Genomic DNA, 16,457 nt, shown 5'->3' with positions numbered 1-16,457 from the left:
ATATTAAGAAAAAAGGTTCTCCATTTTGTATATTTGAGTTTTCTCTAACATTTTTTTTGTTGAGATTGAGACAAAGAACTTCAATCAATGGTAGATTTCTCCTTTGTATCAAGAACTCTTCCCAGGTAAGTTTTATACTCTTTCGTGTATCGCTTAGTTTTGTTCTCAGTTTTATAAAACTTAACATAGATTTTTCTTTAAAATATTAGTTAAGAGAAATGAGAGGGAAAAGAGAATCTAATTCCAATATCAGTTCATACCACAAAAACTTAAAAAAGTTTTATAATGAAATTCATATACCAGTTGTCTAGTAGAAAGTGGGTTGGATAATTGGACAAGTTAAGAGCATACTTAGTTTTGAGTTTTGAGAAGATAAACATAATTTTATTTAAAAATTTTCTCTCACATATTTCTCCATTTAGTTATTTAAAAATGTATATTATCGATAAAATAAACACAACCTGCTTAACCTGCCAAAAATAGCATGATGGGTTTAGTCCTCCAAGTGAAGTTCAATCACTATGTTGTTACTAGCAATTTACTAGGATTTTATCCACATCAAGATTGGCAAACCAGGTTAAACTTGTGAGGCCAATCTATTTAACTCCTTTCTTTGGGTGGAGCATGTTGGGGGCCTTTAACCTATCAACTTGTTTTTATAGTGTGTTTGTTTAAGTTGCTATAATAAAATAAGTCGGGTGAAAAAAGATACGAGTTCACGCTTCATTTTTCTTCAAATTGGAAGATGATTGAAATTGATTTTGTTTATTTTTTTATTTTGGCTTTATGAAAATTATTTTATAATACTCTTTCTCATCACTACATTTTATAACACTCCACTTAGTTCACTTTAATTAATTTTGTTGATCAAAATTAATATACAGTGGGACATTTAATTATACTTATATAATTTTTGAATCCCTTTTATTTTAGTGTGCCTAGGATAGTGAGATGTTACTAGTCCACCAACTTTCGCTTGGTTTGTCTCCAAATTACATCATACTAGGATAAAGGACTTACTATTCATACCATTTGTAACACTCATCAGATTTGACGTTTCAACTTTTCTTTGATCAAAACTCTTTACAATCATAATCTTCTATAGATAACCCTTTATGAGATTTCTAGTCACTTTTTTTTGGGTCAACTATTATCCCATAAATCAACATAAGACATTTTGACATATTTATCTTCATTTACACTTTTTTAGAAAACTTTCTAGGAGGTCATTCATATCCCTAAATTGTTTTAAATCAAACACACTTAATTAAGAAGTTCTTAAGTAATAAATTACTAAAAAATTATATGGAATATTAATTAATTTATTCATCCTTGAATATATAGTACCACACTTTACAATCTTTGGATCACTCTCTTTTCGATGTGTCCAAATTGTTACAAGTCCACCAGTTTTCACTTGGTTCTAAACGTCGTCCTTAGATAAAGGACTTGCTCTAATGTCATTTTCACGGCACTTAAACGATTTACATTTTTTGTTCATACGATATTAAAAAAAGTTGTAAATGAAAACTTTGGTAGCTTTATTTTTACTTGCTTTTTCCCTTCATTTTCATAGTTAGTTATTTAAAATACTTTAAATGAGATATAGAGAATATTTAGAATGGTTTTCTGATAAGATTATCTTCTTTTATGTTAATAATAATAATAAAGTAAACTATTTTATTATGCAAATTAAAAAAAATTATCGTGTTAATTAAAAAAAAGATTCATGCATGTATTTAAAATTATAATTATTAACTTATTTAAAATTAAATTTATTAAATTATTTAATGTTATTAACGTAAAATAAACTTTTAAATAGACTAATAAGTTAGGTTAGACTCATAAAAAAATTTATAACAAATAATAAATCAGATTTAAACTTTAATTTTATAGGACAGAGTTGAACTATATATTTAAAGTCTAATTTATTTTTATCCTAATTTTTAAGTGTTAGGGTAATTTTTTTTATTTGTTTGGGTTAAGGTGCTTATGAACTAAGTTTATTCAATTTGGTTTAATATATATGTAGTTCGAACCATATCTAAATATTTACGTATAAGCAAAGCATAACATTTTAAATAAAAAAATATTTAGAGATGTTTTATAATTTCTTTTTATTGATATAACATAATCAAATTTAATATTAGAACATTTACAAATAAGACCGTCAAATTAATTAAAATTGATCTATTAAGACTTTTAATTTAAATACTAAATTCTAAACTGTAAATTATAAATGAGAATAGATATAATTAATTTGTATTATTTATTAAATTAGGTCGATCTTTTTAAAAATTTAATTTAATTAAAAATATTTTAAAACCATATAAAGTTTGTTAAATTCGTTACGCACATTATTTTATTTTCCATTATAATGTAAAAAATCTTTATTAAAAAATAGGTTTATGTTGAAATAGTTTTTTAAATAGACTTTGGCTCATGTTAAACTTTTAAAAAAGGAATAATTAATGATATATAAATATTGTTGTATTTCAAAGAGTCTATTGTATCTTTTTTATTTCTCTTTTAAAGCATATATAAATAGGTTAGGTTACATATGTTTAACCTAACTTCTTGTTGATAATGGTCAATATAGAGTTTGATTTTAGGGAATTTATAGGTAAACTGTATTTGGTTACAAATTTAAAAATGTTTTTAGAGTTTATATACTAGAAAACACTTTATTTTTGATAAAAATCCTTTAAAATATTTTTAACTTATACTCAAACTTGTTCATTGTGGGATGGAAATAACCTATCTCACTTTCTTGTCCCACCAATAATATTTTGACACATGAATTAAAAATGCATATGATTTTCTTTCTGTTTACGGTTCCAAATTGGCGTTCTTTTTCCCCCTCCTCCTTTCTTCATTGTCCCTCCCTCTCCAACTCTCCTCCATCATGTACCATTGCACTCTCCCGCCACACCACCCCACAACAGGAAAAATACAAACTATTGATGAAGAATTGTCAGATATCAATGCTTTGATAGGCAAGTCCAGTGTGGTGCCTGCATTGTTGAAGAGTCCGCTGTATTCCCTGTATATGGTGGGGCTGGAGCATATGAGTGTGAATGAAAATCATGAATTGGAGGGAGAACAATGAGAAGGGAAGACACCATCAAGTCACGAGAAAATTATGTGCATTTTAGTTGATATGCCAAAGTATTATTAGTGTTATTGTTATATTGGTTGGTTATTGATAAGTTTCTTATAAGTGCTCACAAAATCTCGGACCTACTTTTACTACATACAGATCGCGAGTTTCAAGCAAAACTGTTTTGGACAAATTAATTTAGCTAGTTCATGTTCACGAATATTTTTTCAATTGAATTGGGTTATTGTCAGGGAGAAAATGACGCAGGGTAACATAGCAAACGAAGGATCAAGAAACATCACTAGCAACAGATTTGAAATGAGGGACTTCATAAGCACTATGCCGAATGAGATCATTGGGAATATTTTATCTCGTTTGACAATGAAAGAAGCTGGTAGAACTAGCGTGCTCTCAACTACATGGAGATATCAATGGACTCATTTCTCTGGGGTCGTGGACTTTGATCACTCACTTAGGAGCTATGTCTTGCGTAGATTACACGTTGGACTTTTGACCAAGTGCATTTTTTTTGTTTCTGAGTGGGAGAAGTTCATGGCTCGTTTGGAACATGTCATGAAATCACTCAAATGCCCCTCCATGCAAGGACTCAGAGTTTGCATGGATTTGGGTAACCCTAGGAAGCTACCTGAGTGGCTTAAGTTTGCCTCAGAGAGGAATGTTCAAGTGTTGGACCTGGATTTTACGTATCACTTCACTGAACCATTCTATGGAATAAGTGACAACATTCGTAATGTGTTGTCATCAAAGAAGTTTGAAATGAAGTCACTGCGAGTGCTGCGTTTGGCTTGTGTGGACGTGAATGGTGAAGTCCTCCAGTGCTTTTTAGCAACTTGTCCACTGCTTGAAACAATACGTGTCACAGAATCCACACGCCTTGTGCGATTGAAAGTTTGGGGCCAAGGACTGAGGCTGAAGCATTTGGAGTTAGTTGAGTGCAATATTTTGTATCTTGATATTTGTGCTGAAAATCTCATGACATTTAGGTACTCTGGTGATTATGGAAAGTTTAACTTTGAAAGTGTTCCAAGCCTTGAGGAAGCCTCCTTTGGAGGGCGTTATGCTAGTTATCTGCAAGCAAACATGCACGATGAAGATTTTTTTGGAGTACTGTTGCAGGTTCATGTTCTGAAATTGAATTTGTCTACATATACTGTGGTCAGTAATTAAGTAGGTTATATTCTTTGTTTCTTTTCATTTATGTGTCTTTTTGTTGTAGTGAATATTTTTCTGTTATGATGCCACTCTCAGGGGGTTATTGAAGGGCTCCCAGTATTCGATAATGTGAGGCAGTTGGAACTGCAAATTCCTCACATCTGTGGAGCGGATCTTGGTCGTCCAGTTTCTGTACTAAGTGCTTTCCCTTCAATATGTATGCTTAAGATTAAGGTAAGGAATGATTAAGTCTCTCTCACCTTCATATTAACCAGATATTGATCTGCACTATACGCATATTTATATATAAAAGTATAAGATATAATTTTAAAATAAAAGTATTCTAAAAAATATTACATAAAATTATAAAATTAAATAATTGTAAAATATACATTAAAATAAGAAGAGTATAAGCTTTATATATGTAAAATGAATATGATATATTTACATTTACTTCACATATGTATGAAGTGAATTAATACTATCTGAATTGAAAAATGAAAAATATAATAATAATTATATTTTTATATTAAAGTGATATTACTTTATTATAGATTAATGTAATTGTGGGAAATTTAGTGACAAAACTTGCTCTTTCATCACTAGTATAAAGAATCATAAAATTTAGTGATATTTTTAAAAATGTGTAAGTTACTTTGTCACCAAAGATAATTTTTGTATGTTAATAATTTTATACATGTTAAGACAATTTTATTATCAACCTTTTAAAATATTTTTTATCAAATTGAACTAATTTCAAAATATTGTAAAGAAAGATTAATGAATGAGTAAATCTATACTAAAAGTAGCTATAAAGAAAAAATCATTGCAATGTTTGATATATTAATTTATAAGTATCACTTGTTATAATTATTTTAAAATTTTTATGATGTGTATTTATTCCTTGTAAAATATGGTTGAAATTTAAATATCATTTATTGTTACAATGTTATTAAAAATACAAAATGAATTTAGAGTTAAAAATATTAAAATAAATTAAAATAATATAAAACTTGATACATAATTGAATGTGAAAGATTATACTTGATATTTAATATTAGTGAGTATTTGTTAAGATATTAAAATTAATTTTAAACATAAGAATATTTAAATTAGGATATATATAACCCTAAGCGTGTGGTTCAGTGGTAGGGGTTGATCCACGCTTAAGCAAGGTCAAGGGTTCGAATCATGTCTTGTGTATGCAGCTGCGTTAAATCTTGGCGCCAGCTATCTCACCCTTTGAGGTGCCTCCAACGTACTCCAGATATATATATTTTTAACCCTCTCACCCTCTCATAATAAATTTCTCTCACTTGATATGCTCCGTATATATATATATATGTGTGCGTGCGTGCGCCCTCTCACCCTCTCATAATAAATTCTTCTCACTTGATATGCTCCCTATATATATATATGTGTGCGCGCGCCCGCACTCGTGTGTATGTATGTGATTAAAGTTAATCACTTTGTAAGAGAATGTTTTAGGTAGATTTATATAACGAAAAATTAAATAAATTTTTTGTTCAAAAGCATGATATATGAAACAATTTGTGTGATTGGAAGAGAAATAACACAATTTAGTTAAATTAATAATTATAATTATAATTATAATAATATTTAATTAAAAACAATTATTTTTAATTATTCTGATTATTTAGAAATTATTTTTAAATTATATAATTGAAGTATATTGATAAATTATGTATAAATGTATAAATTAAAATTTTATATTAAATATATACATAGGATATAATCATTAAAAAAAAGATAATAAAATTAAAGTTAATAATAAGTATTTTAATAAGAGTATAGTGAAACTTGATAATAATGCTAAAATTTTATTTGTAATAAGTAATATTTTCAAAATTGGTTGACACTAATTTAAGATTTGTGAATGAAAAATGACCGAATTGATATTAATAAAATAATAATAATAATAATAATAATAATAATTATTATTATTATTAAATATAAAAATATTAAATAAATATAATATTATAATTTTATAAAACTAAAAATTAAAATATAACTTTATTTATAGATTCTTAATATCTATTATATACATAAAATTCTAAATTATATATAATATAATATTATGTTCAAATATTTTAATAAAATATAACAATGTTCATTAATAATAACATGTTTATATTTAGAATAAAAAATATTAAATTAATATAATATAAATTATAAAAAATAAAGATATTAAAAATCATAAAATAATATAAATTATTAAATTATATTTATTAAATAAATATTAAAAATAAATTATTTTATATTATAATTTTTTTATTAAAATAAATTTTATTTTACAAAAAATAAACCTTTATTTTCCGACTCAAACTAATTTAATCAATTGGATGTAAAATAGTTTTTTAGGCCAACCGAATTAATTGTGGATTGGTTCATGATCGAATCAGTCTGACCAACCAATTCGATTTAATTTTTGCAACTATATTATTAAATCATTGATAATATAATAATAATTAATTGATAATTATATATTAATAATTACTTTATAATTAAGAAACTCGATTTTTTATTAGTATGTTAGTTTTTAGAAAGTTAACTCAATAAAAATTATTAACTATTATTTAATTATTAATAAATTTTCTCTTTCTCTAGGAGTGTTCTTCTTTTCTAAGTCATTGTAAGTTTTTTAAAAAACAATTTAATCAAAGATTATGGAGTGAAAACCAATAATATATGAATTTATTATATATATATATTATCTCTTTCATTAAACAAAAATCAGTATTCTCAACCTTTTATATATTTTATATATAGAGTTCATGATTTATTAAATAATTTAATAATGATTTTGAGAATAATTTGATAATCTATTATCTAATTATCATATTTATATCAAAAGGGAAAAATCACAAATTTAATATAATAATAATGTACAATTAAAAGTACTTTTAATGTTTTTGGCAATTTATTATTAATAATTAATTTTATATTATATATAATTAGGAATAATATATTAATAATTGATGTGTAACTAAAAAACTTAATTTGATTAATATGTAAGTTATTGAAAATTTAACTCAATAAAAATTATTATATATTAGCAATGAAAAAGACACTTCATGTGTCTTGTAAAAAAAGTTTTTAATATATTTTTTTTAAAATAAGTTAGTAGTTACTATTTTAAAAAAGTAGTTATAATTTTTTATATGCATTTTCCCCCTATTTTATCCTTAAATATATTGATAAAAAAAATAAGAATATCAATATAAGAGTATAATTGTCTTTGAAAAGTGGACCAAAAAGATATGTCTCCTTTATATATTTTTATAGATGATGCTTATTTTGTAAAATAAAAATTAACTCAATTTGGTATTTTTAACTACATGGTTGAGTATTGAATTACTAAATAATTCATATTGATTCTGATACAAATAGGATCTACTAGTTAATTATCATATGCAAATTAAAAATAATAATATGAAAATTTTGATGTTTAAATTAAAGGTGGACTTGGAGATATTTTAATTGTATATTATTTTATTTATGACACAATTATATGATTTCAAAGAATATTTTATAACAAAGATGCATGATATCACTCGTACAAATCGTAAAGAGAGTCATATAAGTAAACATAAGGAGTCTAATATTAATATAGCAAAACTAACAACAATAGAAGAATAAAAATTGAATATTTTGCTTAGGTGTATCCCAAATTTGATGACTTCAACATTTCATATATATTGTTTTGGTTTCTGTTCTTATTTACATGTAAAACAAATATTTTTAATTGAACATCATTCTCTAATAGTCCTTGAACGATGTAAAATCCTACAAAATTCAAATTATTAGTAATACAGATTCACAAAACCTAAGAAAAAAATGTGGAGAACAAAAAAAATGTAACATAAAAGTATATTTATTTTTTTTTCAAAATTAAAAAAACTTCTATAAAGCAAAATAAGATAGGATTGTCAATATTATCTTCAATTTTTAGTGAGAATTGCAACATAAGAAGAAAATTAAAATTTAAAATATTCATAATAGAAAAGAACAACAAAAAGTTTTTAGATTATGAATCAGATAAAAAGTAACTTACAGATAATAAAATAAGATAAAGAATCAAGAATATCACCTTCTATTTTTTATGAAAATTAAATTGTTAGTTCATCACCATTTTTCAGTAGTTTCTAAAGAATATAAAATACTACAAACCTCAAATTATTTAAAAGCACAACACAACCCTAAAAAAAGGTAAGCTCAAAATGAAGAGAAATACAACAATTTTTTTATTTACAAAAGGCCTTTAAAATATGGGATGGAAACAAAACCTTATGAAGAGTAAAATATGACTCAGGTCACTTTTTATACCTTAAATTGTGAATATCACCTTCAAATTCTAATGAGAATTGCAACATAAGATAAAAATTAAAATTTAGAACATTTAAATTAGAGAAAATTAACATGAGAAAAAGAAAAAATACAAAGAGCAAAATAAGAAAAAAGAATTGTGAATATTACCTTAAATTTCTATAGAAAAAATTGTAATGTCAAATGAGAATTAAAATTTTTAGTCAGAAAAAAGAGAGAAGAGAATTTAAGTTTAAATTGACAATAAAAAAGAATGAATTGTGTAGAGGGGAGAAATATAATAGAATGTAGAATTCTTTATGCACATTGATAATGAGTGAAAATGTACTTATACCGTATGGTGGCTGACTAGGCCGAACACCCGAGTTTCCGACCCGACCGACCCAAATAAATCCCCCGAGCACACTGACTACTCACTATCCGAACGGAACGTGTCGGTGTGCTCGGCCAAGTCACGGATTCATGTCAGGATAATTACGGAGAGGTTAATTTACGTAATGCACCGGATTAGCCCCCTAATTTCCCGGGCCCAGTCCCTAATCGCGGCCCAATAAGAATCACTATAAATAGGACCCCTGCGAGGTACGTAACTAACTTTCAACTACCGCATTTATTACGCCGAACACTTACTTGAGCGTTGGAGTGTCTTTACAGGCACCCCCCTCACTTCGGACTACTCGGAGAAGGACGAGAAGACCTAGACCCAAGACCAGACCCGCTACAACAAGAATAATTGAAGTGTGTATCCTAACACAGCAACAGTATTGATTAAAACTTTTAGAAGAGAAAAAAATTCAATAGTGTAGTATCTCTTATTGATTGAAGGCATAACTATCAAATACTATATTAATTGTGGTCATAACAACTAAAAGTTACATAAGAAAATGTGAAGGAAGGAATGTGAAAGAATTGACACTTGACACAAATAAATATGTTAATGCGGTGAAGATTCATTTTATTATGACATATCAATACAGCTTCTAATTCAACTTTTATATTATAAATAAATAAATAGACAAATAGTTCAAGCTTGATTATCTGATGTTATCAACTTCAACCATTTTGGTTTTTGGATAAATGACTTGATTGCTTGTTCAATCGGACTTATGTCGTTAAGGCTTGATCATAAAATAAACTTCAAAACAAAACAACCTACAAAAAGGCCATGTACCACTTTCATAAGCTAAACAATTTCAATTCTCAACTCAGTAGTGCATGTTTGGTTTCAGAATCGTCCAAAATCTCGTTAGAATACTAGCTAACGTAATTAAGTAATGTTCACATGTTTGGTCTCGTGTTGTAGATAGCTTTTGGATTCAGTGTTGAAGCAACTTTATACAAAGTTTAACAACCAACTTGCTTTTAGAATAAAAACTCTAGTACATAGATGACTTCATTTCAAAATCAATTCTAATAAGAATTTGCAAACATCCACCCAAAGAAACACACAAACTTAAACAAGTTCCTATTATTGCTGCTGCGTGTATGTGGATGCTGATCTCAGCACATTTTATGTTGATATATCAATCAATGATAGTTAGAATTGTGTGTGTATCTGTAATTTGGCAGTTCATGAGGTCCAATCTCGTGGATGTGGAGCATGAGTGGAAGGCAAATCTGAAACAGGAGTATCCAAAACTGAGGGAGCTGGAAGTGTCAGGATACAGAAGAGACCCCAGTCAAATTGAGTTGCTGATCAGCATATTTGCTAAGGCTCCTAATCTAAACAGGATTCTTGTGGATCCCTTGTCTTCATACTATGCGGATAGGTCACCTGATGTCAAGGCCAGGGTTAGAAATACTCGTCGTGACTCTACCTTATGGCTTGTTGATGCTCTCAAACCACATGTGCCTCCTTCAGTTGAGTTGATTGTCCTTTAGTGGCAACAGCAGTGATCAATGGATTGGAGGCTTCTTTTGAGATTTTATGATGCAATGCCAGTTTCTAAAGTTTCCTGCAGACTTTTTAGTTGCTTGCTTTGGTCAAAACTTTTTGTGTGAGCAAGAGTGGTACTTTTATGCTTTTGAACTTTGAAGCTTCTTTTGTCCTTTAGCTGGGGCTCTTAAAAGAGACCCTTGTGACTCAAGTTTAGTTTGATTGAACAATTTGCCTCCATTTCATTCATATTTTTTCTATACTTTAAGATATCTGCAGGTACTGATATTTCCTCATTTCCTGCTTTTGTGGGCATGGTTGGAACTACAATTAGTTTTGGGAACATGCATCTTATACATGTGTTATATGGTTCACAATTTTTTTTTTATTGAAACCCCCTCTTTACTATTCTGCCACAATGTTGTATCAAATAATAAGTCATATACATAAGTTCAACGATGAATGATACCTAGTTTTCAACAAACAAAATGGCTGTTTTTACTTTAAACTGAAGAAATGGAAATTTTATCAGATGGAAAAATATTGGTTGACTTTAATGATACTCATGTGACTTTTTTGGGGGGGAATCTCCAAGTGGAAAAGAAACAAACAGCAAAAGGTATGGTCGGTCGGTGCACAGTGGCCGTGGTCCTACCCCCATTATCAAGCAAAAAGGATTATGCTTCTAACATGCTAATATGAACTTTCTTCACGTTAGATGTTAGCCAATTTGAAGTCTCACGTCTCAACCGTTACAATCTTCGGTAAGCGTTGGCGTTTTCCATGAAACTATGTAAAGTTCTACAATTTATTGTCACCGTTGTATCGGTGTAAAAGCAAAGGGAAATGTGACAGAATTCCAAGCCGTTTTAGAGACATAAAACAGCAGGCTAAAAAACCATGTAAATACAACAATTTATCATTTAAAATAGTTAAATAAAACTTGTACCAATGATTTATTTTCTTTCGCATTTTTTTTCTTCATTTCAAGTCCTAGAAAATAGGTAAGATTGTTGACCAATCCCCTTTCTGTTAATTGGTAGAAATGTCATCCTAGCTTCCAGGGAATATATGCACCGACATGTAGTACAAAAGGATTCCAAATCACTTATCTGAAACAGACACCAATGAATTCCCAACATGGCTAACATAATATGCTAAGCTCATGAGGAGAGGGGAATATTCTTTTTACAGTATGGCCCAAGTATCATCCAGTGACTAGAAATTAAGTATGTATGTGTGAACTGTAAACTACTATTATTACTCAATAAATAGGGTGGCCATTGCACTGAGCCTTCTTTCTTGATTTTTAAACTAGTTAGTCAATCAGGGTAATGAAAGATGGTCCCAGTCTCTCAGTTAAACTAGCTTATTAATGAAAAGAAACATTTCTGGATCAAGTTGTATAACTAAACAAATACAGGAAGATGAAAACAGTATCTCAATCCAGGAAGTACAGCTGGAAGTGTGGACAATGTGTTAAAAGACATCATAGAACTGAGGGGACCTCATTTTCTTTTGGCAGCTATCTATTATTATTGGCCTAAATTGAGAAGCAATCTTCATCGTTCAACTTAGTGCATTAGTGACTTACAGTCCACAGCATACCCCATAGAAATTAGTTTTGAAACTCTAAACTAAAGTAACCCACCCTCTTCCCCTCGAACACTATTTCCACTAGGCATACACAGAGGACATAAATTTTGACAGATATACCAATATTGCATACACTAATGCAAAGAATAAGCATTGGAGTATTAAAAAAATAAAACTCTATGATTTATTGGTTTACATAGTTGGATAAGAAAAAGATAACAGATCATATCTGTGTAAGCCTAGTACGTAATCTCAAAAGCAAATAAAAATTATGATCATGAAAGTGAGAAACACATCCAAATAAGATGTCAAAAGAAGAAACCCAAATCTCATCAAGGGAAAGCTATCCCAACGACAATTAACTCAGTAAATGAGATGAATCAACATGGAAGCACCCCTCAAAGCTAAGTCAGATTGTAGATACCAGCAAATCTTCTGCTGAGTCAATCTAAAAGCATCTCACCAGACCATCCCATAACGGCACAATTGTACACAAACACCCCAACATGCTCCTTCACACCAAGTACTTGCCAATCTATGGTTCCATTTCTGACCCCTGTCCTAGGACTCCATGAATTCAGTACAATAGCTTCACCTTCTGGACCCCTTTGTCCACCCACAACCAGAAGTTTATCTCCACAAGCCTTGAAAGCCAGGCCCCATCCATTAGAAGAATCGGCCCGTACCGGAAGCCTTCCCAATTCATTCCAAGTGTTATTTTCCTTGTTATATTTCTTCACCATGTTGGTAAGATGCTCTACTGCATACAACTGATTATCCACAACTGCCACAAGTGGAGGTGCCTGAGCAGCCCCATTAACATATGGATACATACCCTCTATTTTCCGCCAATTTCTTGTCTTAAGATCATACTCCTCCCCACAAGTTAATGAAACAATAGGACTTGCCATGCCACCAATTACATAAAATTTTCCATCCATAAAAAAACCAGAGCACAATCTACGTGGCGTATGCATGTCTGGCAACAGTTCCCACGTACCCGAAGAAGAGTCATACAACTCCGCGGATTCAAGAACATTGCCGTATTTATCACTTCCACCAGCAACAATGGCAATCGAACCAAGACTGCCAGATCCAAACAAGCAGCGAGGTCGGTTCATCTCCTGACACTTCACCCAACCACGGCAAATCAAGCTGTACTTCCAAATGGCAAATTCCATCAATTCCCGGCCAAAAACCAACAATTCACTCCCCACAGCCAATGACTCCTTGTCTGCATGATTAAAACACTCATCACACGGTATCTTAGGTAATGTTATCCATCTATTCCTCTTGGGGTCATATGCCTCCCATCCTCTTGGATCACAAACCAAATAAACCAAATGCTCTAGCTCCACAATCCCCAATTTCTTCCTCAACCCGGATAGATACCCACTCCTAATCAGCAAGTTGTACCTTTTATTTATACATGCTAGTGAAGCATAATCAGATCTACTAACCCAAGCAAGACAATTCAGCGCAACATCATCAAAAAGACCAGGGAGAAGCGAATCATTTGGTCCAATTCTAGGAAAACCATCATTCACTCCTTCCCTTATATCCAATTCCACAAAGCTATTACTCACTTTCTCTTCATCCTCCTGCAAGGAACAATCCAAACGTATTTTCTTTGTCATGTCAACAAACCTTCAGCGAACCCCAACAAAATTCTTCACACAGCCCACACCCACAAAGAACATCCGCCCAACAGATGCATGCCACCAATCTCTATCCCTGTATTCTCTCCATCAAATCTATGAACTTCAATTAAAATCTGCAATCACCTCACACTAAACAATCATCCCTTCACGGGACTAACACCCATTTGGAACATCAACTGAAATATCATCACAACCTCATATGAAAAAAGAGAGAAAACAAGAAGCAGAGTTGCGGCACCAGACAAAGATTTGAAATTCCGGCAATACCAGAAAGTCAGGAACCTTGGTTATCTGATTTCCGGGTTCAGAGACGGAATCATCTGCAAAATGATAAGGAGAAATGACAAAAAAATGAAAAACAGAAGAAACGTGCATGCAAGGGCAAAAGAGAAACCCCAGAAAGAAAAATCAGATTTTGAGATAAAGGGTATGGTCTGATCCAATTGAAGGAGGATTCGGATCCAAATGAAAAAGGATGAGAGAGAAAAATAAAGAGGGTGTACCTGTACCTGTACCTGGAGGTGCGGAGAGAAACGGATCTCGGGCGCCGTCAGAAGACGTGTTAGCCGGAAACCGGCGACGGGAAGAAAGGGTGAATGCGGTGTGTTAGATAAGTTACAAGTTGGGGACACGGAAAGAGCGTGCTACTAAGTACTAACACAAACACTAACCATAAAATATGCGACCCTGTCTTACCAATCAAATCTCTTCAATTCACAAATACAATTGCACTCACTCTTTTAACTATTTTCTCTCTTCTCTTCTCTTCCCCATCTTGCATTCTCTCTTAGCTTAATTTTCATTTAATCATGGATTCAAAATTAATTCAATTTTCCTTTAGTATTATGTAATTTTATATTTTTTTAAATAACTTGCTGTAAATTAATTATTGTATGAGCATATATATATATATATATATATATATATATATTACATTACTAATTCAATCTTATTTTAAATTTAATTTAATTAAAATTCATAAAGTAATATTTTTATTGATTAAATAATCAATCTAATTTGAAAATCGATAATTTTTTTATTACAAATACAAGAATCTTCTATGCAAAAAGTAATCTTTCTCTATCCATGTAAAACTATTTGGATATCAAAGTTTTTTTTTCTTGAATTGTATATTAAATACTTGAACTCAAAATTAATCATTAATTACAATATCTTTGTGTTTGGTGATTTTTAAAAATAGGTTTAACATATATTTTGAGTGTTTTTTTTTAATTCAAAGTTTGGTCTTTATAAATATACTTAAATAGTTATTAATTATTAAATCAGTTATTATAAACACAAATGTTACCGATTTAGTTTCAAGATAAATAATAATTTAATCCTTATATATTTAGCACATTTTGATCCATATATTTAAAACATTATTAAATCAAACTCTGCAATTGTTAATTTCTTATAATCCCTATTGTCTTGACACGTTTGGACACTAACTCTATCAATGTTAGTGAACTATTAATTCGTTATGTAGATGTTGCAAATAATAATAATAATAATAATAATAATAATAATAATAATAAGTTTCATCCTCAGCATTTGACCTTTCTCCCTCTCCAACCCTAAATAACTTTTATTGACTTCATTTTCATGTAGGATTGTGCATAAAAACCAATATAAACTAAACCAAAAACAAACAAAACAGAATATATATTATAAAAACATAACAAAAAAATATATTATAAAAACATTTAAAGAGGTTGTAATTTGTAAAACCAACATTAATTTGGATATGGTGAGACATTTCTTTCAAGCAGTTTGCAACATTGCATTTCAGGTACCACCAATCTAAAACTCCTTCACCCTTTCAACCTCGTCCAAAGATCCAAACCAAATTTGAGTTATGAACCAACTGCACAAAATTCAAACCACTTGAGATATACACTATTTGTACCCTAACACCACAGTGCATTTTTTTGCCGTCTAATCATGTGTAGAGTATTTCTTTTCTTTGTTGGATAAACTAATTTAATTTTTAATTTTGCATGAAAATGTTATTCTTGGTTCTCAAAATAGACATTTCCAAACATTTGTTTAAAAAATATCAACTTAAATGGATTCCAATATATATATATATATATCAAAGTTAAGTTTTAAATTTTCATACATATTACAAATATAAATTAATTATTAAATTTTCTATTTATAATTTTTTATTTATTATTTTTATATATTATTTATATTATAATATAATTATGAAATTATAATTTTATTTATTTAAAATATAAAAATAATTAAAATTCTAAAAAAAATGTAATAGATCTCATGAGTTCGCCCAAATCCTGCAAAACTCGATAAAAATGGGGATGAAGATGAGTTTTAAAAATATAAACTTATTTCTTTAAAACTTAAATTCACCCTACCTTTTACGGGTAGAAATGGGGAGAGTATAACTCACCTCCAACCCACTTTATTGTCACACCCAACTAAAAGAATTTCTTTTATTTTTTAGGGCTCTCATAAAAGTATTTTTTTTTTTTTTGTGTTGTGTCTCATAAAAGTATTTGACATAACTTAACTTTTAATAAAATTATTTTTGACACATCCTTCACTTATAAAGAAAAAAAAAACTCAATGTAAACTTATCCAAACACTATCATAAATATAATAAAATTATAAATGATCTATATTAATAATTTCAAATACAAAAACATATTAAATGCATTAAAGTTTGCTTTTATATATATAT

At 29.4% G+C, this 16,457-nt stretch overlaps 2 protein-coding genes across 4 annotated transcripts; one reads left to right on the top strand and one right to left on the bottom strand.

The window, feature by feature from the left end:
* Nucleotides 1–2,905: 2,905 nt before the first annotated feature.
* LOC109798317 (putative FBD-associated F-box protein At5g56700) lies at nucleotides 2,906–11,264 on the top strand. The gene is made up of 7 exons (XM_020358535.3): nucleotides 2,906–3,036; nucleotides 3,352–4,276; nucleotides 4,370–4,507; nucleotides 10,190–10,411; nucleotides 10,766–10,865; nucleotides 11,029–11,115; nucleotides 11,215–11,264. Exons 1-7 carry the CDS (start codon nucleotides 2,906–2,908, stop codon nucleotides 11,262–11,264), a joined length of 1,653 nt encoding a protein of 550 aa, XP_020214124.3.
* A 989-nt stretch (nucleotides 11,265–12,253) lies between these two features.
* Nucleotides 12,254–14,470, bottom strand: LOC109799108 (F-box/kelch-repeat protein At5g60570). 3 transcript variants are annotated; one of them, XM_020359620.3, is made up of 2 exons: nucleotides 14,257–14,470; nucleotides 12,254–14,073 (listed from the first exon to the last, which is right to left on the bottom strand). In XM_020359620.3, the coding sequence occupies exon 2, from the start codon at nucleotides 13,727–13,729 to the stop codon at nucleotides 12,536–12,538; it is 1,194 nt and encodes a 397-aa protein (XP_020215209.1). In that variant the 5' UTR covers nucleotides 13,730–14,073; nucleotides 14,257–14,470; the 3' UTR covers nucleotides 12,254–12,535. The 3 variants fall into 3 exon arrangements, with proteins under 3 accessions (XP_020215209.1, XP_020215210.1, XP_020215211.1); XM_020359621.3 differs by having other exon boundaries at nucleotides 14,263–14,470; XM_020359622.3 differs by having other exon boundaries at nucleotides 14,269–14,470.
* Nucleotides 14,471–16,457: the final 1,987 nt, after the last annotated feature.

Source organism: Cajanus cajan, chromosome 8, assembly GCF_000230855.2.
Source record: "Cajanus cajan strain Asha chromosome 8, NIPB_CcT2T_4, whole genome shotgun sequence".
Lineage (NCBI taxonomy): Eukaryota > Viridiplantae > Streptophyta > Magnoliopsida > Fabales > Fabaceae > Cajanus > Cajanus cajan.
The sequence above is the reverse complement of the archived record's forward strand: the minus strand, read 5'-3'. Positions and strand labels throughout refer to the sequence as shown.